The sequence below is a fragment of the Glandiceps talaboti genome, chromosome 7 (assembly GCF_964340395.1).
Source record: "Glandiceps talaboti chromosome 7, keGlaTala1.1, whole genome shotgun sequence".
NCBI lineage: Eukaryota > Metazoa > Hemichordata > Enteropneusta > Spengelidae > Glandiceps > Glandiceps talaboti.
The window spans coordinates 12,135,574-12,160,361 of record NC_135555.1 but is presented as its reverse complement, the minus strand read 5'-3'; the positions used below and the strand labels follow the sequence as shown (position 1 = coordinate 12,160,361).

General features: G+C 36.0%; 1 protein-coding gene, 1 long non-coding RNA gene and 1 other non-coding gene across 4 annotated transcripts; 1 reads left to right on the top strand and 2 right to left on the bottom strand.

The window, feature by feature from the left end:
* The first annotated feature begins 243 nt into the window (after nucleotides 1-243).
* LOC144438183 (uncharacterized) lies at nucleotides 244-15,972 on the top strand. 2 transcript variants are annotated; one of them, XR_013481029.1, is made up of 4 exons: nucleotides 244-513; nucleotides 14,183-14,366; nucleotides 14,921-15,053; nucleotides 15,552-15,972. It is a non-coding gene; the product is annotated as an uncharacterized LOC144438183 (long non-coding RNA). The 2 variants fall into 2 exon arrangements; XR_013481028.1 differs by having other exon boundaries at nucleotides 14,921-15,118.
* On the bottom strand, nucleotides 12,364-12,482 carry LOC144438359 (5S ribosomal RNA). The gene has a single exon (XR_013481056.1). It is a non-coding gene; the product is annotated as a 5S ribosomal RNA (ribosomal RNA).
* A 2,892-nt stretch (nucleotides 15,973-18,864) lies between the features above and the next one.
* Nucleotides 18,865-24,270, bottom strand: LOC144437241 (glutathione S-transferase A-like). Its single transcript, XM_078126143.1, has 5 exons — nucleotides 23,920-24,270; nucleotides 21,999-22,064; nucleotides 20,974-21,132; nucleotides 20,718-20,786; nucleotides 18,865-20,029 (listed from the first exon to the last, which is right to left on the bottom strand). Exons 1-5 carry the CDS (start codon nucleotides 24,085-24,087, stop codon nucleotides 19,811-19,813), a joined length of 681 nt encoding a protein of 226 aa, XP_077982269.1. The 5' UTR covers nucleotides 24,088-24,270; the 3' UTR covers nucleotides 18,865-19,810.
* Nucleotides 24,271-24,788: the final 518 nt, after the last annotated feature.

Here is a 24,788-nt window from a genome sequence, read left to right as displayed (position 1 = left end):
TCTGAGTAGACATGAATATGAATTGTGTAATTTTGCAATTGGTGTAGATTTGAAATACCTTGATACATGAATTACACGATGAAAATGTCAATAAGGGATAGCAGATTCTAAAAGCGGCGAATTGTGCAAACTGCTTGTGGTTTGGAGTCATGATGTTTACATGCAGCGCGTTATACTTTACTAGGAAACAAGATATGACGTGTCATGTCAACAGTTCTGAGCCCCAGTCCAGGTCGGTCAGCTGCCACCGTGAAGATGCAATGTAACGTACGGTCTTGTAAAGCTGGTTTTAAATATTGGTTTCATTCAGATTATCTATCAAATTATCTCGTTAGTTTATTGAAGACATCAGATGTTGAGTTTTGGAATGCCGACCAGTCTATTTTAATTCGGGAAAAACCAATTGTGCGTAACTTTGATACACCAGAGTATGTGAAAAACGTTCATCCACGACCATTAGAGGTTGTCTGGTGTAGAACACGTAAATAATACACCGGAGTGGTCGAGTCACCGGTGAGTATGTCTCACATTTATTGTGTTTTGTCCTCATTTAGTATGCATTTACTGTTGGTTCTTTGGCAGATTCAACATTTTATATGAACTATACAGTTTCGCTTTTGTTCTTTATAAAGAAGAGAGCAAAAATCGAGAGATATACACACATACGATTATATATAATGTTTGTTTATTACATACATCAGCACACGAGTACAAGCCTGCCTCAGTGGGTGGACGGTCCGGGGTGGACGGAGCCGCGATACAGACACCGGCGATACAGATTTACAGCCTGTATGCTAGACTTGTCCGTTTGTGTGTGGATGAACCTCTGTTTACCCAGATTAAAGTCGAAGATTTAACGACATCAAACAGCTTTCTTTGGGGCTAGTGCGTGTTGGATTGACTACTTGCAATATAGAATTCTCGCCAAAACGCCGTAGACCACCATCGACTGCTTCGGGGAATTCACCCATCGCACAATTCTTCGAATTTAGACGGACGGTCTAATTCTCAGAATCACATTGTATATATTACATGTATTACCTTTAAATGGTTGATCGAAATGTCTGCTCAGGTGTGTTACTTTTAGGATATGTTAAAATTCATTGGAAAAAAAGAAAAGAAAAGAAAATCCAGCATTTTCTTTACATATTACCCTTTGTTCATAGCACGGATACCACACGCTGTAAGTGCGACGGCCGAACAACATTGTGATTGTGCACCGCGACCCCATACCACGTACACCACGACCTCGGGCCATACAGTATCTGTGTTATACACGAAAACTCAGACCTCATTTCAGTGCTCTAATATCAAACTTACAAATTTATATTTCGTGAGATGGCAGATGAAACTGAAGTAACAACGAAGTTTTTAAGTTTATTTTTTTTCGATGATTATGAAACGAAGAGATGATTTTACATGTGAAAACTACTACCAGTACCAGTGACGGTGATCTGGTGTGTGAGTGTACTGATCAGTGAACACTATGCCAACGTGATGCAGGAAAAGGGGTCAAATTTGTATCTAATATAAGCTACTCAACAAATGCATAAATCATGCATTTGTTGAGTAGCTTATATTACATACAAATTTATATAACCACACAGGAAAAGACAAACAAAAAAACAAACAAACATGGGTACCAAGACGAAAAATGAACATACACAACACATGTGACAAGATGTCATCGCCTTTCATATGTGGGCAGTAAACCTGTGTTTATTTGACATCATCCAAAATTTGTTATATGCACTAAATTAGACATATATACAGAGTACATAAAATGATAAATATACAAGTTTGGGAAATATTTTCATATTCTCGAAATTCATAATAAGTTGACCTTCTAAAGCAAAGTTGGCGAAAGAATACTGCTGCATGCAGTTTACATCCGGGTATAGTCAGTAACTACTGTATGTTGCTTTGTATACTCATAACTTGTCCATATTATGACGTCATTTGTCTAATATATCTAAGTTTTAAAAGTGAAAAGTAAAATAAATAATGAAAATCAAAATATGGTTATGATTGCCACGTGAGATAGTCTGGCCAACTTACTACACGACACTTTCTTTCCTTAACGCACACCATCAATTCAGGCTATACACGTGAAATAGGGATTGTTATGGATGTTTCACCTGGTAAAATTACCTTTAGGTATACCAGACTTATTTATACTAGTAACAGAGACACAGAAGTGAATAATTATCATAGTGTCCCTGTAAACAAATAAACTTTCTTATAAATTTCACATTTTCTCAGTAATAGTTCATTGAAGCTTGTGGTTATTCTTGTACACTTACATGACGTCACGAATGTAGTCAGGTGTGTGCCAATACCGAGAAACAGTGGTAAGCCCCTGGACCGCTTCTCGGACTTAGTAGAGAGACACATCAGGTATTGTTTCTCGGACTGTTTCTCGGACTTTTAACAATGTACAACCAGTGTGCGTACCACTAGTAGTAGTTTTGTCTAACCATTATTTTAAAATTCTTACAATATTTTTTATGGTCGACTTTTTTATCCTAGACAAGATTATATCATCTTTATAAACTTTGGATAGGTCAATCTGATTGAAATGAGACTTAGGTACAAAATTAAATACACCAATTCATTCACATATATCAACTTTATCATGTGTGTGGTATACTTGAGAGTAATATCCTAGTCCTAGGAAATTCTCTGTCGTTCATTGTTGTTTGATTTGCTTCGGCCGTCAGTACACAACTTACGAAGTGTTTAAAGTAGAAACAAATCAAGTGTCACACCGTACTCTAAGTTGGAGGCTCGTTCTTACTTTAATGCATCCTGAAATGGCGATGATTTTAGCAAAATTTAGATGTTAGAAAAAAACATTGGCGTTGTGTTGTGTTGTTTTGTTTTGTCTGTCTGTCTGTCTGTCTGTCTGTCTGTCTGTCTGTCTGTCTGTCTGTCTGTCTGTCTGTCTGTCTGTCTGTCTGTCTGTCTGTCTGTCTGTCTGTCTGTCTGTCTGTCTGTCTGTTTGCTTGTTTGTTTGTAGGTTTGTTGGTTTCTGTTTAATTTGTTGTTAAATTCCAAGCAAACATCAAGTCCAAGGAGCATAAAAACACACAAAAACATTCCAATGAAAATAAAAAATGAAGGAGACAGATTCTGCGGAGTAAATACGTCACATCTGGTGAAGAGTCGAACTATATACTTGTCGCATAGTTTGGTTGGTCGATCGATAGTACGTCATAACGGTTAAAAGCATTTCACGCTGTATTTGTTTGAAATTGTTTTTGATAAATATTATGGAATATGGAAAAAATAATTATATGATCATGTCCCCAGTAATAGTAAAATGAAAATCAGGCCAAAAAAATATAAAAAGCCTACAGCATGTGGTAGGTGATCACCCATGATCCAAGTACTAACAACGCCCGACACAGCTTCACTTCGGTGAACGGACGCGAACCGTTTTTTTTCTACGTAGTGTGGCCGTAGACAAATATTACAGTTAAAAATCCAAGATTTAAAAACTAGTGATTTAAATACCTGCTTGAAATTACAAAAAAATGTTTTGTAAAAGAAGTTATCTGATTCGAAAAAAAAATACAAACTGCAGTTTCAACTTGAAAGGCGCCAAAATGTACTTCTTCAATACTACATACTACATACTACCATACTTCTTCTAATAATATATGATGAAAGAATCTCCAAAAATGAGGTTTGGATTTGTTTTGTGGAGAATAAGATTATCAGATTTACTAAGTCTTACATTGTTAAGAAACATATATTTCTGATTTTGTAATTTTCCCTGAGATCATATATCTCCATTTGAAGATCACAAACAGGAAGTGGCTACTTATATTCTATTATCTCTTTACATCATCATGTCTGTTTTTAACTTGTTGTCATGGTAACTAAACATATCGTAAGTTTTGTGGGGTGGTTATTTGATGATGGTTTGTTCAACTCTGATATGATTGTGTTGAAGGTGATTTAAAATCGGTAAAAAAGATAAACACACCCATACACACCTCAAACGGAGTGACCCACCGGTACGAGTCGTATAATAACTTTATAAGTCGTGCAAGGCTCGGACGTTACCTAGTCATAAATTAAAAGTCACTATTACATTATACGTGAAGGAATGAAAATGACATATCACCGGACATCAAATTTCTATGTTTGCTATTCAAATAGAACACCCTGGAATAAACCAGGGAGTCACACTTAAATGATTCATCATTTTGGTCTTATGAAAGAGTGAATATGAATTCACCAAGTCATGATTAAAATGTGAGTATTTATATTTGGAATTAATAGAAACGAAACATCGACGAAGTTAAGACAACAAAACAAGAAATTGGTCAAATTGTCACTGACAAAATCAAAATGTTATGAAAGTCATCAGCAAAACTATTATATATATAAATGTGATAAGCATTCTAATGGCAAATGTACGTACTGTAGCCGGAAACGGAACCTTTGAAGAGACCATTTGGTATGAGTAAGAAATTCAGCGTACAATTGCCATTTCCCATCTGTCGGGCAATGAACTGTAGTTTCAGGTGAAACTAATTTGTATTCAATAAGGAAGGAATGTTGTTTCAGAAATAATGGTAGAAAAGAAATTGGAATGATTTTTTTATTGCAGGTTCAATGAACCTTTTCCTGTGATACATATGAACACCTTACTCTTAGCGCCTCTAGTGACGAGCGCCATCTACGACAAAAAGTAACCGATGAATTTCATTCTTCATCTTGCGCAATTCATGTGGTAAAATTTACATAAATATTCTAACGAACTGTGTAGAAATAAACTAAAACCTACATTAATTTTAAAACATTTAGTTTGTCCAGATAAAATCAAACAGATTTAACAATCACGTTATGATTTTAGAAGAAAAAATTTATATTGTTTCAAGTTTAGTTTCGGTTTCGGACTCGTGCAGATTACGTAAGACATTGGAATTCGACAGACATATACATGTATCTGTTCGAAGACGTAATATAATGTTTGTTTACAACATACATCGCACACCAATCATTCATCACACGATCGAGTACATATACGAGCCTGCCTCAGCGAGTGGACGGAGCCAATCCCGGGAGGCGATATAGACCCTTGGATACAAACGTACAGTCTTTCTATCTATCCAAATTTAAGTCTGAGATTTAACGAAATTAGACAGATGTTTTCGAGACTGGTGCGTATTATCTCCTTGTTGGATTGACTTCTTACAATATATATCTATAACACCTTGCCCTAATGAAATGTTATAGCATACTAGTACCATCGACTCTTTCGGGGAATTCACCTGAAGTATGTCTAATTCTCTGAATCCCATTATATGTTTTAACTTATGTAACATGGTTGATTGAAATATGTAAACACTTGTATTACTCTTAATATATTAAAATACGTTGATGAAAATAAAGAAAACATTCCAACATTTTCATAACATTAGTACACCAGGTCCTGTTCACGGATCGGAATTATCACACTGTAAGTGCAACGGCAGAACAACATTGTGCACCGCGATCGACCCCATACCATGTACACCACGACCTCGGGCCATACAGTATCTGTGTTATACACGAAACCTTATACCTCAATAGCATTTCACTGCTTTTATATCAAACTGGAGTAACAACGAAGTTTTTAAGTTTATTAGTTTTGTTCGTATAAAACAGAGAGATGTGCACGTGGTTTTACATGTAAAAACCAACCACTGTCAGTGCCACCGTACCATAGATCCTACACGTGCCATGCCCATGGCATCACCTGATATGTGCATGCTCTCGTCAAATCAGTGAACACTGTGCCAACGTGATGCAAGACAAAGGGTCCCAAGTTTTTAGGTAAGCTACTCAACGCGTGAATAAATCACTTATATGACTACACAGAAAAAGACAAAAAGGGGGCGGCATAAATTTAAGCTAAAGACGAATAAAGAACAATCATAGATAAGGGTGTGTTCTCACAAGAACTTTCTATGTGGGCAATCAACCTGTGAAATCATCCAATACTTGTTATATATGCCCTAAAGTAGAAAAAGGTACCAATGATTATTAAACTATATAATTGTTTGAAATATTTTCACAGTCTCACAATTTATGATAATTTGACCTCAGTTGCTAAGCAACACTTGGTGATAGAAAACTGTTACATGCAGTATATATTCGGGTACACGCATAGACGTTACATCATAAAATCATAAATCATACTTGACAAAACTATGACGCCATTGTCTAATATATTAAGCATTGTGTCAAAGTGTAAGGTCAGCATAAATAAAGAAATGAAAAGTCAAAATATGGTTATGATTGCCACTTCAGATAGTCTGGCCAACTTACTACACGACATTACTTCGTGTCCTTAGTGCACACCATCAATTCTGGCTATACACGTGAAATAGGGATTGTCATGGATGTTTCACCAGGTAAAATTACCTTTAGGTATACCAGACTTATTTATACTCGTAACAGAGACACAGAAGTGAATAATTATCATAGTGTCCCTGTAAACAAATAAACTTTCTTTTAAATTTCACATTTTCTCAGTAATAGTTTATTGAAGCTTGTGGTTATTCTTGTACACTTACATGACGTCACGAATGTAGTCAGGTGTGTGCCAATACCGAGAAACAGCGGTAAGCCCCTGGACCGCTTCTCGGACTTAGTAGAGAGACACATCAGGTATTGTTTCTCGGACTGTTTCTCGGACTTTTAACAATGTACAACCAGTGTGCGTACCACTAGTAGTAGTTTTGTCTAACCATTATTTTAAAATTCTTACAATATTTTTTATGGTCGACTTTTTTATCCTAGACAAAATTACATCATCTTTATAAACTTTGGATGGGTCAATCTGATTGAAGTGAGACTTAGGTAAAAAACCAAATACACCAATCTAGTCACAGATACATATATCAATTTTATCATGCACGTGCTATACTTGAGAGTAATATCCTAGTCCTAGGAAATGCTCTGTCGTGCATTGTTGTTTGATTTGCTTCGGCCGTCAGTACACAACTTACGAAGTTTTTAAAGTAGAAACAAATCAAGTGTCATACCGTGCTCTAAGTTGGAGGCTCGTTGTTACTGTAATGCATCCTGAAATGGCGATGATTTTAGCAAAATTTCGATGTTAGAAAAAAACATTGGCGTTGTGTTGTTTTGTTTTGTCTGTCTGTCTGTCTGTCTGTCTGTCTGTCTGTCTGTCTGTCTGTCTGTCTGTCTGTCTGTCTGTCTGTTTGTTTGTTTGTTTGTTTGTTTGTTTGTTTGTTTGCTTGTTTGTTTGTTTGTTTGTAGGTTTGTTGGTTTCTGTTCAATTTGTTGTTAAATTCCAAGCAAACACTGGACCATGGAGCATAATCACACACAAAAACATTCCAATGAAAATAAAAAATGAAGGAGACAGATTCTGCGGAGTATATGCATACGTCACGTCTGGTGAAGAGTCGAACTATCGAGTGTCGCATAGTTTGATTGGTTGATCGATAGTACGTCATAACGGTTAAAAGCATTTCACGCTGTATTTGTTGAAAATCAGGCCAAAAGAATATAAAAAGCCTACAGCACGTGGTATATTCCCAGGTGATCACCCATGATCCAAGTACTAACAACGCCCGACACAGCTTCACTTCGGTGAACGGACGCGAACCGGTTTTTTTCCTACGTAGTGTGGCCGTAGACAAATATTACAGTTAAAAATCCAAACTAGTGATTTAAATACCTGCTTGAAATTACAAAAAAATGTTTTGTAAAAGAAGTTATCTGATTCGAAAAAAAAATACAAACTGCAGTTTCAACTTGAAAGGCGCCAAAATGTACTTCTTCAATACTACATACTACATACTACCATACTCCAAAAATGAGGTTTGGATTTGATTTGTGGAGAATAAGATTATCAGATTTACTAAGTCTTACACTGTTAAGAAACATATATTTCTGATTTTGTAATTTTCCCTGAGATCATATATCTCCATTTGAAGATCACAAACAGGAAGTGGCTACTTATATTCTATTATCTCTTTACATCATCATGTCTGTTTCTAACTTGTTGTCATGGTAACTAAACATATCGTAAGTTTTGTGGAGTGGTTATTTAATGATGGTTTGTTCAACTCTGATATGATTGTGTTGAAGGTGATTTAAAATCGGTAAAAAAAGATAAACACACCCATACACACCTCCGACGGCGTGACCCACCGGTACGAGTCGTATAATAACTTTATAAGTCGTGCAAGGCTCGGACGTTACCTAGTCATAAATTAAAAGTCACTATTACATTATACGTGAAGGAATGAAAATGACATATCACCGGACATCAAATTTCTATGTTTGTTATTCAAATAGAACACCTTGGAATAAACCAGGGAGTCACACTTAAATGATTCATCGTTTTTTGTCTTATGAAAAAGTGAATATGAATTCACCATGTCATGATTAAAATGTATGTATTTATATTTGGAATTAATAGAAACGAAACATCGACGAAGTTAAGACAACAAAACAAGAAATTAGTCAAATTGTCACTGACAAAATCAAAATGTTATGAAAGTCATCAGCAAAACTATTATATATAAATGTGATAAGCATTCTAATGGCAAATGTACGTACTGTAGCCGGAAACGGAAACTTTGAAGAGACCATTTGGTATGAGTAAGAAATTCAGCGTACAATTGCCATTTCCCATCTGTCGGGCAATGAACTGTAGTTTCAGGTGAAACTAATTTGTATTCAATAAGGAAGGAATGTTGTTTCAGAAATAATGGTAGAAAAGAAATTGGAATGATTTTTTTATTGCAGGTTCAATGAACCTTTTCCTGTGATACATATCAACACCTTACTCTTAGCGCCTCTAGTGACGAGCGCCATCTACGACAAAAAGTAACCGATGAATTTCATTCTTCGTTTTGTGCAATTCATGTGGTAAAATTTACATAAATATTCTAACGAACTGTGTAGAAATAAACTAAAACATTTAGTTTGTTCAGATAAAATCAATCAGATTTAACAATCACTTCATGATTTTAGAAGAAAAAATGTATATAGTTTCAAGTTTAGTTTCGGTTTCGCACTCGTGCAGATTACGTAAGACATTGGAATTCGACAGACATATACGTGTATCTGTTCGAAGACGTAATATAATGTTTGTTTACAACATACATCGCACACCAATCATTCATCACACGATCGAGTATATATACGAGCCTGCCTCAGCGAGTGGACGGAGCCAATCCCGGCTTTAATCCGTTTGTGGTTGAACCTCTATCTATCCAAATTTAAGTCGTAGACTTAACGAAATTAGACAGATTTTTTCGAGACTGGTGCGTATTATCTCCTTGTTGGATTGACTTCTTACAATATATATCTATAACACCTTGCCCTAATGAAATGTTATAGCATACTAGTACCATCGACTCTTTCGGGGAATTCACCTGAAGTATGTAGGTGGACGGTCTAATTCTCTGATTCCTATTATATGTTTTAACTTATGTAACATGGTTTGATTGAAATATGTAAACACTTGTATTACTCTTAGATATATTGAAATACGTTGATGAAAATAAAGAAAACATTCCAACATTTTCATAACATTAGTACACCTGTTCACGGATCGGAATTATCACACTGTAAGTGCGACGGCAGAACAACATTTAGTCTATCAGCTAGCCCTCGGATGTTCTTCCGATAAAGTACGACACACAGCCGAACAACGCTATCGAGGATGGAACATCCGAGTCGGACAAGCCCTCACATGCGAACTTCGTTCGCTTATAGTTATAGCATCGAAAGAAAGCCCGAACGTCTAGCAGCAAGACTAAACAACATTGTGCACCGCGATCGACCCCATACCATGTACACCACGACCTCGGACTATACAGTATCTGTGTTATACACGAAACCTCATACCTCACTAGCATTTCACTGCTTTTATATCAAACTGGAGTAACAACGAAGTTTTTAGGTTTATTAGTTTTGTTCGTATAAAACAGAGATGTGCACGTGATTTTACATGTAAAAACCAACCAGCACTGTCAGTGTCACCGTACCATAGATCCTACACGTGCCATGCCCATGGCATGACCTGATATGTGCATGCTCTCGTCAAATCAGTGAACACTGTGCCAACGTGATGCAAGACAAAGGGTCCCAAGTTTTTAGGTAAGCTACTCAACGCGTGAATAAATCACTTATATGACTACACAGAAAAAGACAAACAAAAGGGCGGCATAAATTTAAGCTAAAGACGAATAAAGAACAATCATAGATAAGGGTGTGTTCTCACAAGAACTTTCTATGTGGGCAATCAACCTGTGAAATCATCCAATACTTGTTATATATGCCCTAAAGTAGAAAAAGGTACCAATGATTATCAAACTATATAAGTGTTTGAAATATTTTCACAGTCTCACAATTTATGATAATTTGACCTCAGCTGCTAAGCAACACTTGGTGATAGAAAACTGTTACATGCAGTATATATTCGGGTACACGCATAGACGTTACATCATAAAATCATAAATCATACTTGACAAAACTATGACGTCACTGTCTAATATATTAAGCATTGTGTCAAAGTGTAAGGTCAGCATAAATAGATAAATGAAAAGTCAAAATATGGTTATGATTGCCACTTCAGATAGTCTGGCCAACTTACTACACGACATTACTTCGTGTCCTTAGTGCACACCATCAATTCTGGCTATACACGTGAAATAAGGATTGTTATGGATGTTTCACCTGGTAAAATTACCTTTAGGTATACCACACTTATTTATACTAGTAACAGAGACACAGAAGTGGGTAATCACATAGTGTCCCTGTAAACAAATACACTTTCTTTTAAATTTCACATTTTCTCAGTAATAGTTCATTGAAGCTTGTGGTTATTCTTGTACATTGAATACTACATGACGTCACGGATGTAGTCAGGTGTGTGCCAATACCGAGAAACAGCGGTAAGCCCCTGGACCGCTTCTCGGACTTAGTAGAGAGACACATCACAGGTATATCCCTGAACTGTTTCTCGGACTTTGGACAATATACGATAAGTGAGCATAATATTTTCGTCGAACGATTGTTTTACATTATTCTTACAATGCTTTGTGTGTTGGACCTTTTACCCTAGATAAGATTACATCATCTTTATAAACTTTGGATGGGTCAATCTGATTGAAGTGAGACTTAGGTATAAAACTAAATACACCAATTCATTCACAGATATCAACTTTATCACGTGCGTACGTGGTATACTGGAGAGTAATATCCTAGGCAATGATCTGCCGTTAATTACTGTGATCTACCAGCAGATTTTAAAAAACAGTGGTTCCAGAGTTATTTTCAAAAGTAAATTGGAACAATAATACATGTTCGTCTAAATCTATAATTTACTGTGGCATAGTTTAATCAAGTATGCAAGAATTCATTATCCGATAGGCATGTTTTATTGTTATGTAAATGATATTCAGATTTGTAAGTTTTTCGATACATTCTTGCTGAGTGTAATATTGTAAATGCGTAGTGACGTCTCATTAGCTCTGTTAGAGACATTTGTCTTGTCCTTCACTATTGTATTTCTAGTACAGTGTCTGTAAGTATACATTTATTATTCATAATGAAATTAAAGCAATGCAACGCAATGCAACGCAACGCAACACAACGCAACACAACACAACACAACACAACACAACACAACACAATTGCAACACAACACAACACAACACAACACAACACAACACAACACAACACAATACAATACAATACAATACAATACAATACCAGACAATACAATACAATACAATACAATACAATACAACACAATACAATACAATACAATACAATACAATACAATACAATACAATACAATACAATACAATACAATACAATACAATACAATACAATACAATACAATACAATACAATACAATACAATACAATAATTAAATTGCGCCGACGTCACTACGCAACTTACAAACTTAACAAGACGCATATGGGACGAGCGGCAGCTAGGCCAATATGACGACTGGGGAGAGTACTCAAGAGACAATCCTCGTAGTGTTTCTTACTTGTCTGTGGTTACTCATACACCTTTTCATATAGACAAACCATTGATCGCTGCAAACACCGCAAAACATGTTTCTCTTTAATATTCAATGAGAGTCCATATAGGCTAGGACAAACCATTGACTGATGTGCTCATTTGAATACGTCAGTCACACTGGTTACGCCTACCTTGGGTACAAGTACCAATATAACACATATTGTACACAATCAATGTGTAAAATAACATATTTCATAGATTATATTAACTGGGATTTGTAAATGCTATAGACCCCTACAAGGACCCAAATTTTAAATTAAAAGTTATTCAAGGAATAAAAATGAACGTCTACAGCACGTGGTATTCCCAGGCGGTCTCCCATCCAAGTACTAACCACGCCCGACGTAGCTTTACTTCGGTGATCGGACGAGAACCGGTTTTTTCTACGTAGTGTGGCCGTAGACAGTTACAATGGTTAAATATTACAATATAAGAAATTAGTGACTCGTTTAACATATACTTGAAAATACATAAAAACTGTTTTATGAAGGAATTAATCTGGATCGAAAAAAAATCACAAAAATTGTAGTTACAACTTGAAAGGTATCAACGTGTATATTTCTTCCAATACACAAACTCTGTAAACATCGCCAACCATGACGTAAATAAAAGACGTAAATAAAAAAAAAAGTCTCACAGGGTGTGTAACTTTCATGAACTGAATCTCGATTTGACGGATCACAAACAGGAAGTGACGCGACGACATGCAGTCTCTTTACAACATCATGTCATTTGTATTGTTTTTAATTTGTTGTCATGGTACTTAAAGATATCGTACTTTTTATACAATATTTTTTAATGATCTGTTCAACTCTGATATAGTTGTGTTGAAGATGATGTAAGCTTAGAATTGACAGAACCAACACACCCATAAGCTTACAGCACACCTCTGTGGACACAACCGGTACGGGTCACGGTGTAAAGCTTAGACGTTGCCTAGTCACATAGTGACTCCGTGAAACCGTCACAACGCCGGACATACACTTTTCTATGCTCTCTTTTTTTAAATAATAAAACCATTCATGAAGTAAATCTTAGGTTCAATTTAAAAGACCAAATGATTCATTTTAGTGGGCGTGACAAAAGAGTGAAAGAAATGAAACTACCATCATGTCACGTTGGAATTTGTGAATTCCCATCTTGAATAGAAACGAAAACACCAACGACGACAAACAAGAAATTTGAAAAATTATTATAGATATAGAAAAAATCAAATATAAGGAGTCATCAGAAAAATCATAATAAGTATTATAATGATATACTTGTACGTAACCGGAAACACCCTTTCATTAGAATTCATCAGCTCATACATACAATTACCATTTCCCATTTGTAGGGCAATGAACTGTGGTTTCAGGTAAAACTAATTTGTATTCAATAAGGAAGCAACGTTGTTTCAGAAATGATGATAGAAAAGAAATTAGAGTGTGATTTTTATTGCAGGTTCAATGAACCTTTTCCTGCGACAACTTGACTTAACTGCTCCTAGCGCCTTGAGTGACGAGCGCCATCTACGACAAAAAGTAACCGATGAATTTCTAGGCAGTATTTTGTTTGATTTTTTTTGTTTTGTGTTTTTTTTAATGAATAATATGAAATAAAGAATAAAAAAATAAGTTGCAGAATCATATCTCGAGTAATAGTAAAGTTAAGAGTTATTCAAGAAATAAAAGAGAAAAGCCTACAGCATGTGGTATTCTCAGTACTAGCCAACCAAGTACTGACCACTCCTGAAGCATACAGCTTCACTTCGGTGATCGCACGAGAACCGCGGTGTACGTATTCTTTACGTAGTATGGCCGTCGGCAGGTGTCACTGGTAAAAACCCAACATTAAAACTCGTTTACATGTAATACCCACTAGGAAATACATAAAGATAGTTTTGAAAGAATTTATCTGATCAAAAAATCACAAATGTAGTTACAACTTGAAGAGCGTCAACGTGTATACTTCTTCCATCTATATGTATAATTAAACATGTCAAGCAAAGACGTTTAAACGAAAAAGTAGAATTTCTCAGGGAAGAATAAAATGGTCAATTTAATGTATTTATTTTGATTATGTAATTTTCCCTGATATGATATACATGTATCTCGATTTGCAGATCACAAACGTTAACAGGAAGTGTCGTGAAATGTGTTATTATCCCTTCCATACACCATCGTGTCATTTTCACTACTGGTAAAAAAGGCTGTCATGGTAACTGAAGATATCCGAAGTTTTGTGGAGTGATTATTGAATGGTCTGGTCAACTTTGATATGATTGTGTTGAGGGTGATTTAAAATCGGTAAAAAAAATGAACACACCCATACACACCTCTCTGTGTGGACGTACGATGTGACGTACGTGGTCCGGTACGGGTCATATAGTTCTAGAAGTCGTGCAAGGCTCGGACGTTACTCCGTCATAAAGTGACTGAGTGAAGGAACGAAAGCGACATATAATCACCAGATATCAAATTTCGATGTTCGCTCTTTAAATACAAAACTCTTTAAAGTAAATCTTAGAATAAGGATCAACTGATTGAAGTTCGTGGGTCTGACTAGAAACGAAAAAGAATGACGAGGCCAGCAAACAAGAAATTAGTCAAATTGTTACTTGAAAAAAACCCAGAGTTTATGAAGGTCAATATAACATTATACATTTTATAAGCATATTCAATGATGCACGATGTAGCTGGAAACCTTTCATATGAATTACTATAGCTTTCAATTACCATTTCCCATGTGTCAAGGCAATGAACTGTACTTTCAAGAAAAACTGATTTGTATTCAATTAAAAAGCAACGTTGTCCCAGAAATGATGATAGGAAACAAATTATATGTGATTTTTTTATTGCAGGTTCAACGAACCTTATGCTGTGACACATATGATCGTTACCACGCAATATAAAAGGAAGGGCTACTAGTTGCTGACATTGCGCAATGCACAACTATAAGCATCTACTTTTGACGAGCGCCATCTACGACAAACAGTAACCGATTAATTTCATTCTTCATTTTGCATAAAATTTACATAAATACTCTAAAATAGTTAATAGTAAGTGTATAGTAAATAAACTAAACGTGCTGTCATTTTTTAAAGCATTTACTTTGTTCAGATTAAATCAATCAAATTTGTTTCCCGCTTTCTGATGTTGGAAGAAAAATGTGTTGTTTCGTGTTTAGTTTCGGTTTCGAACCAATTATTGATCATTACAGACAACGTAAAGACATTGGAATGCCAAGGTGTGTTAATCATTATTTTGTCAACTATGTTACACATAACAGATTAAGAGGAGAACGTAACTGTTGGGTATTTTCGTTTTTCGCACACACAAAAAAGCCATTCGTGTCTTCAAAAAGTAAAATGGATTGCAAGTTGGAATATTCTGATGTATTGCTTGACTTGTGAAATCAACTGTCTCTGTTTCATAATTATTTATATAGTCTGCAATATAATCTATACGTAGAATCTTATCTTTTATTTTCAGAAAAAAGGGAAGTGGTTCAAAATTTCTAATTGAAGCAACATCCCGGTTTCATGCAATCGTACGTGAATTTACTTTCAAAATTTTGCTCTGAAATTTTGGTTTCTCTGGGTGACGGTTTCTATAGGAAGAGCTAATTGAAAGCAGAATGGAGGCCAATTTCCTTGAAAATCAAAGTTCTAAAATCTCTCCAAACTTTGCCAAATGAAAGTTTGCGTCTACTCCTTTTGAAGTATTAAACACGACTGGGGGTTCGCAGTCTTGTTTTCAAGGAACTCTACTATCTTTTATTTTCCACTAGAGTTACATGTAACACCGTATTTGGCGGCCATATTGTATTCGGCGGCCATATTGGATTCTAAACTCTGGCTTTATTTTGATATCACATTGACCATTCTCGCAAACCAGAGCTGTTATTTTTTCCGCGACACTGAAATAATAATCATTTACCGCACACTCAGCATGGAATAAAAAGGTTGCTAAATGCTAGATATGATGTACATGAACTATATAGTATGGAAGTGGAATGTAAGTCAACATCCACCGCACACTCAAAGGTTGCTAAACGCTGGATGTGATGTACATTTGTAGTGGAAAGTAAGTCAACAACTTTTCTATCAGAAGGTGGATCCAAATATTGCTTAGGAATATATTTTGTCCTTACATTAGAAAAGAAAGCACAAACTAGTAAACAATGGTACTCGTCTTCCACTTGATTTGAATCACATGAAAGACAAAATTTGTGATTCAACGTTTTGTAGACACTATAGCATACCGTTCTGTTTTGAAGTCATACGACAATCATACCCATGCACATAGATCCTAATAAGGGAAGTCTATACAACCCTTCGTGACTGGCGTCTGGTGTACGACAACCCCCAGTTCTGACCGTCGAGAACTTTTCTCCACGAAATATGGACAACATATTGCGCGGTGTAAATTATCCAGAATCCTTCATCTGTTTTCTCAAATACTTAGTGTATCAATGGTACGTGAAAAACGAAGATATGACTTAATTTACAATTACTAGGAATCCAACCTCGTCTGATTTCAACGAATTGACCGGGTACACTGTCCTTCCTGTTATGTTTTCTCTGAATCAGAATTTCGGTTTCCGTCAGACTTTTTCTTGGACTATCTAATAATAAGTGTAAACAAGATAGCAAACATACAACTATACAGGATCTACACACGTTTTCATAAAGTACCCACAAGGCGTACAGTCATTCAACGTGGTACTGAGTCAATTCACTAAGGTAGGCAAACGAGACGGGTGTCGTGCTCCAAAGTTTCCACTGCGCCAAAGTTTCCGGTTGTATGATATGCGCATGCATCGAAATTGGTCGGAAATTCTGTCGCATGTAACAATGCCGCGAAATTGTTTCCACTGCGACAAAATACAGAAATACACTTCTTATTTAAATCATAGCCCATGACATTTATTATATAGTGATTGGTACCTTTTAAAGTTGATCCGAAACTCTGTTCAATTTGAATTTGCTCCCTTTTATATCCATTGCGAAAAATTTTCCGAGCGTCAGTTCTAAATTAAATTATTATGTTTTGAAATTGAAACGGAAACTCTGTTCACTTTGCCCCCTTTCATTTCCATTGCGACAAAAATTCCGACCGTCAGGTCTACACAAACAGATAGCCAATGACATTTTTTCTATAGTGATTGGTATGTTTTGAAAGTTGAATCGAAATTCTGTTCAATTTCCCACCTTTTGTTTCCATTGTGACAAACTTTCCGACCGTCAGATCTACATTAACTCATAATCAATGACATTTATTCTATATTGATTAGTATGTTTTGAAAGTTGAATCGAAATTCTGTTCAATTTGCCACCTTTTATTTCCATTGCGACAAAGTTCATAGCCCACGACATTTATTGTATGAGCTAACCCCAAACTACGGAGAATTATATGTCATGGGAGAAAATGCGCAAAATAAAGCAATTAACAAACATGCATGTTGTGTATTGATAAGAATAATTTTATTGAAATTTGTATAATAATGTTATCATGTATTTTTTTTAAATCATTATCACTAATCAAGAGAAAAACAAAAAAAATACCGCCAATGGCGTTGTAGCACAACTGTACAGTTTTTAAAACTGTTTATCCATATGCATGCTAGTCCATGCTAACAATAGGTGTTCATTTGTTGAATGACTATCAAGTTGCCTATCCAACCATTTACATACATTTAAAACAATATTTATTCATTTGCCGATCTAACATCTTGTGATGACCTGTGATGACCCAATCCGGAAAGTTTGGAGATGGTAAACGTTGGCGGCGCACCACACATGTTTGGTCTTACTGAAATTTATACCTAGAGCATAGTTAAAGCCGCACTAGCTGTAACTGGAACATTTTTTTGAAACTGTGACGTCAGACTATGACGTAATCGACACCTTACACAGTATTGAATAACCTGTGGGTGAATATATCTTTGGAGCTGTGCACATAGTATGGTGCATTTAAATCGGTTGTTAGGTCCGCACCCAGAATTAAGTGCCTCCAATGCAATTACGATTTCAACCTATCATTGTACTACTCATGGATAAACAAGCCTCTATTTTACATGTAGAATGTCACGGTATCTTAACAATTTCAAGTGAATATACTATCGGTCGTCTGATTGAAAAAAGTAGTTAAGCTCTTCAGTTACAGCTTTAAGACACATGAATAATTGCTAACATGGTCTTCACATATATGTTTTTATCCGATGAATAAAATGTGACGTACATATTATTCAATGTTATTGTATAACCGTTGCAAATCAATTCTGTGAGTCTACTATACCGATATATACCGCGAGTCTACATGATTTCTTGTTGAATAGCGCCACCAAGAGTTATTGTCGGTGCTCATTATCCTTTCGTTTAGAACGTCCAAGTCATGTAAATGGTCGAGCAGCTTTTGACTTTCATCCCGTTTTTCCCAACTTGTAGTTTTTATGTACAAATACACCCCCATCCCCACCCCCACCCCCAGCTAGAAAGAGGATGAAGTGGTTCAAACACTCACACTTCACTATGCTTATAACACAACAAAACCTCTGTTCACTTGTACTGGTGATATGTCACCTTGCACCATTTGTCAAATGTTGAAATATTAAGGCTGGGAAAGTGCCATAACTTCGCCATCCCACTATTTCCAATTCTAACGCCATCATTTTCCATTTGTTCAGTCTTATAAACAAAGGTTTATTTTGCTACCAGAGATGTATTTTATTTCATCTACATCCCTGCCAACCACACCATTCAAAATAAGATACACAATAAACACTATACAAGTTTATTCAACCATACTTTATTTCAGCATATACTGATTTACAAATTATTTTTCCTTCACATGATTCAGAAATTCTCACAGAATCAAAAGAGTGTATTCATCTAAAGAGAGATCTATGGACCTTAGACTTCAGACCTCGACTTTAGACTTTAGACGTTGAACTTACAACTTTGACCTTAAACTTTAGACCTAGACTTCATAGTCTAGGGTTTATCTCAATCAATGTCCATGTAAACTGAAGAATACTGGTCCTAAGACACAATGGAGTTTTCACTAACCAATCCACAAACTCACATCAAATGCAGGATAGTGACAATAAATTAAGTAATGGTATAGACTGCAAGATATGTTGTGTCATGCCACCCTCACTGGCCTGCTTTGAACAGGGTTGACCGATGTGTGAGGGCGCCCTAACATGGCATACCATACACACTAGTAGTAATGATGGTGTACATACAAGTCAGGCTTTTTATCACATGAAATGCAAAATTTGTTGCCCTCGGTTGGCTGGTACCAGTATTCTACAGGTTTGCCTGAATTGTTACATAACATGTGTTTTGAAGCGTACCCTTACAAATCCAAAACAGTCATTTATCTTGAGTGATGACACAAATTTAAACAAAAGAAATTATTAGCCTGGTTGAATCTTTGTAATTAGATGACTGACAGGTACCTATCATCTGATCAATAATCTACAAAATGCAAGGAAGTAATATTTCTACCTTCACTCTGTTTCACACGAAGGAAGGCCAAACACGATTTGTCACAAGCAAGGAATAGCAAAATTGCCAACAAAAACCAAAGCTGCTGGTGGTTGTGGTCACAAGGGTGATAAACAGTAACACAAAACTTGACACAAACAAAATGCTGGCAGTTAAAATCACAACTACAGCTGTTACACATTGTATAAGCATCTAAAAATCATATGTTTGGACCGAAACAGTTAAACAAACTGTATTCTAGTAAACATCCTTGAACATCATAGGTGATGGCGACTCCTTGAAGTGGGGTGGCCACGATGCCTGTGCAGATGGTCTTTCCTTCACAGTGTTGTAGTACTTGACCATATTGGGCAGATGTTTTTCCAGGTCAACTCCTTGGCGACAACATGTGGCCACAGCTGGAAAGAAGGCACAGTCAGCCAGACTGAAATTCTTACCAGCAATATATCCATCACCCTAGGGAGTAAAAATATATATAAGTATTTGAAATGGATAGTATTCAAAAAGTAACATAACAATAAAATGTGTATCTCTACCTTACAAAAATAACATTTTGAGTCCAAAAACATGAGATTGAGGAAAGAAATGTGATACATATATTGGAGTCAAACCTGCACACATCCCCCGACTTCTAGTCACAGAATTCTGATCAGCTGAGCTGAGATAACATATCAATTGGCAGATTCAGTGCATTTGTCCTGCTGTGTACCTCTCATTGTTTATACTAGCAGGTGAGAAGCCAATGTTAACCTTTGCAATAGTTCAACCCAAGGATGAAATTGATTCACATGGTCCCCCTAGTAGTTTCTTATAGTGGTCAACTTCATGGCTTGTGTGAGGGCCAAAACTTAGGTGTAGTATCAGATTATAATTTCACACAGTCGTATAGTCTATTCATGCATGGTTAATTCTCTACATATGACAGTATATGAATTACACACACACACACACACACACACACACACACACACACACACACACACACACACACACACCACACACACACACACACACACACACACACACACACACACACACACAAAGCACATATACAAATACAGATACACACATGTATATCTGTACACAATCATGCAAAAGACATAACCTACTAGAATCAGATGTGAAAAACAAGTAATACTCTTACCTTTGCCAAGTAGCCATCCCATATTGCCAGCTCATTTCTCACATCTTCTGTCAATTTGGCAAATTTTTCCTGTAATGCAAATCAATAATGTTCTGAAGATTTGCCATGCTAATGTGTGAATATTGTCAGGCAGTGTTCTAAGATTGTACATTTTGCATCATGTTGGTACTTATATATGGACAGGAATTTTATAATTGTTAACCCCGATATTAACAACGATATTAATCAAGTCAGAGCTTTCTTCCTTCCACCTTACCTTATCCTCTGGTCCTCCCTTCTTCACACCCATCAAATACATAAACATTGGACGTATTTTGGATTCCAAATTGCTGATCTCAAACAATTTCTGCAACACTGCAGCTCTTTCAGCATCGTTATCTGGTATCAAAGTGGTACCCTGGCCTTTGAAAGTAGTCTGTTGACAAATCAAGTCAAATCAAATCAAATCAAATCAAGTCAAATCAAATCAAGTCAAGTCAAATCAAGTCAAATCAAATCAAGTCAAGTCAAATCAAGTCAAATCAAATCAAGTCAAGTCAAATCAAGTCAAATCAAATCAAGTCAAATCAAATCAAGTCAAGTCAAATCAAATCAAATCAAATCAAGTCAAGTCAAATCAAATCAAGTCAAGTCAAGTCAAATCAAGTTGATCAATCAAATTATACACTAAAAATGAAGTTAGTACTACAGCTACACAGCAACTACTTCCTTCTGGTTCAATACTTACAATGTACATTAATATCAATTCATTTTCTATATGTAACTCACGTACAAATCAATATTTTGCAATAAATAATCATACAAATGGTTGAAAATTGTACTCATTTATAACAGAAAATGTACATACAGTTGATCATAAATTCAGCGCTTTGAATCTGGTGTCAAAACATATTTATTCAAACTTGAGTTCATGGCAGTTGATATATGTGTATATATGCTATGCACTGGGGCTATAGGCTATAGCTGTTGGTATATATATGTACATACACTATCTAGGAAGGGGAGCACTATAGACTAGCTGTTAGTATATATGTACATATGCTATGGGGGGGGGGCTATAGACTAACTGTTGATATACAGTGTATGTGTATATATGCTATGCACCAGAGCTACCGTTGTTGGTATACATGCATCTATGCTACTGGCTAGCTAGTAGTAAACGTGTTCACATGTTGTTCCATTTGACCCAAGAAAACAAAACAATGAACTGAGGACATGACTAAAGTTCATTCCAGCTGTGATGGGTCAAAGGTCATAGGTTATTCAAACAGTGACCCTTACCTCCAAATAGGTGAGTATCGCCATTGATTCATTGATAACTACATCCTTATGTTTCATGGTAGGAACCTGTAGACATAAACAAAATAATCAGTGGTCAGATCTTACGGAAGACAAAGATTTGAAAAAGAAAAATTGCAGCAAACAAAATAGCAATACAATAGTTTTGGGATTGAATGATCTCTCATTAAACATTATAGCACACCATTTTCATACACCCTTCAGTGATTGACTTAGATTGTATCACATGGTATGAACTATTGACCATAATGACCTCAATTTGCATACAGGGGGCACTATTCGCATTCTTGTTTCCCTAGGGCAATATTCACATAGTACAGAAGTCTTATCAGGGATTTGCTTCAACTTTTAGGAAAGAATATATGCTTGAGAACATGATGTATTACAAAACAAGTATTGCCTGGCCTTATTCAGATGCTAGTCAATGTCATATCACCCCCTCATACTGCTATGAAGCAACTTTTTCCAATGGCTTTCAGCCTTGGGAAAACGGTTGCTAAATAACAGCATTTGGGGTAATATAATAGACTTCTACTAACGCCCTCATAGCCAGGCAAATAAGTGTTCATTAGTTCACTTCAACTTTTTCTACAAGTTCAAGAGTTCGTAGTCCCATTCTTGTACATGTGGTGTGACCAAAAAAAAATCTTATATCCAATTTACATAAATGACAATGCATTGATTCTACAGTATTTCATCTAGTTTGAATTTTTCAATTCATTGATTAAAAAAAAAAGGATCAATGTTTAGAAACAAATACACAGCAGTTTAGGAAAAGTTTGTTAAAAATAACCCCAAATACCATTTGTTCAATTCTTAGCTATTTGAAATTTTGTACCTGGTCATTTGCAAAAGTATACAGAAATAAGAATGTTAATTAGATGGTTGTTTTTTTTTGTTGAGTTTTTAAAATGAGTATGATTAAACTTATAATTAAGGTCACAATCAAGTGTGCCAACCTATGAGTTCACTGTTCAAACACTGCATTGAGTTAATATCAATGATTTCGTTTATTTTACTTTTAATTTTTTATCTGTGCTTCCTAACTTTTAGTAATTCCTCTGGGAATATTATGTGTTTGAATAAATTCACATGATATTTTTTTGGCAAAAAAATAGAAAGCAAATGGTTTCCATTGTCGTCATGACATTGTGATGTAAACTGATTTTGTCTATACTAATATTCTAGGCTCCATACCGGCGTATATGTAGTCAAAATGCCATGTCATCATTGGTTAAAAATTACATTTGGTGTCATTCCTGGTATCTCTGCCATGTGATGATAGAATGACATAGCATATTTCTTTTATTTGCTTTATTTGTTCTATCAGATCTAGAAATTTGTGCAAGTTATGGCTACCATGGTAACGACTGGTTTCAAATAAAATCAACTGCTGTCTACATATAGCATCTAATCACGTGGTCTTTTTTCATGTTCCCTGGTCAATGGAGCTGTTACAATAAAACTGGGCTGCTATCAATTCGATTTTCTCTACCAAGAGAGATGCAAACACAGGCTGTAAATCCGCCGAGTCATGCCAATGACCTACTTGGACGATACAATAAATCAATGCATTTTTTTACAGAATACTCACACTGTGTGTACAGTGGTGACGTCACCTGAGCAGAACACAGGGACACTATATTAGTTACTATATGCCTACGTGCTGAATGCTCTGTCTCGAATTCCAGCTTGCCCCTATTCACTATCAGCATGCGTTCAATCGATTCCGCCTGCACTGTGCACATATGCATCGTTAATTTGCAAAAATCCATGTTTTTCGCTATAAAACATAACCTGCATCATTTGCACACGCCTCCTACAGACACGCCTCCGATGCACGCAACTAAACGCCTGAGCTATGTGCACAGACGCGACGTTCACACAAAATATGTTAACTCACCTGGCCACGTGGATTTAGCTTTAAAATTTCTTCCGACTTGTGTTCTTTCTTTTCAAACGACACCAGTTTGTTTCCGTAGCCACTGAGTCCCTTCTCTTCAAGGGCCATCATTACTCTCCAGCATGGTCCGCTACCAGAACCCCAATACAGAAAAATCTCAGATGCCATGACGAAATAGAGTTGCAGTAGTTCGTGCAAAATATAAGTTTATGACAAGTTGACAGGGACTGAGTCAGCAAACTTCTGTAGCCAAGGAATCTGAACACTGACTGTACTGGGCTGTACTACTGTACTTTAAATACGAGACGCAGTGCTGTACTATGATGTACAGTATTTACATAAGCTATCACGTGTTTGGTTGTTAGCTTTAGATTGGAATTGTGCTTTATATTCGCCACTGCGCATAATCCGTATCTTGCATTCAATGGACTTTTTCACAAATGGAACAATTGAAAGTGGAAACTTTTGTTACGTTTTCAGAAATATGAAAACCTTCAAAATGCATTACATTTTCATCTGCCATGCATTATTCTGATATGCTCTGAATTTGTTGTTTTTACCTCACGTCGTACCTGGTGTGTGGGTCTATAAGCTGTATGGATCGTTGCTTGGTATCTTTAACATTGCTATTTTTATTCAATCTTGCCAATATCGCGATTCCCTTTGTGTTTTGAGAACCTGCACATCACATCAACTCTTACATTATACATTAGTATTCTAATTATTATATTTTAGATTCGAATCCGACCAAATCCTCTTCATCAACGACCCTGAACATGCTGAATCTGAATATAATCAGTTCCTTCGGGAGCTGTCACGATATTTCTCTTAGATTGGCACCAGTCTCTTTTACAGATTTTATTTTGGGT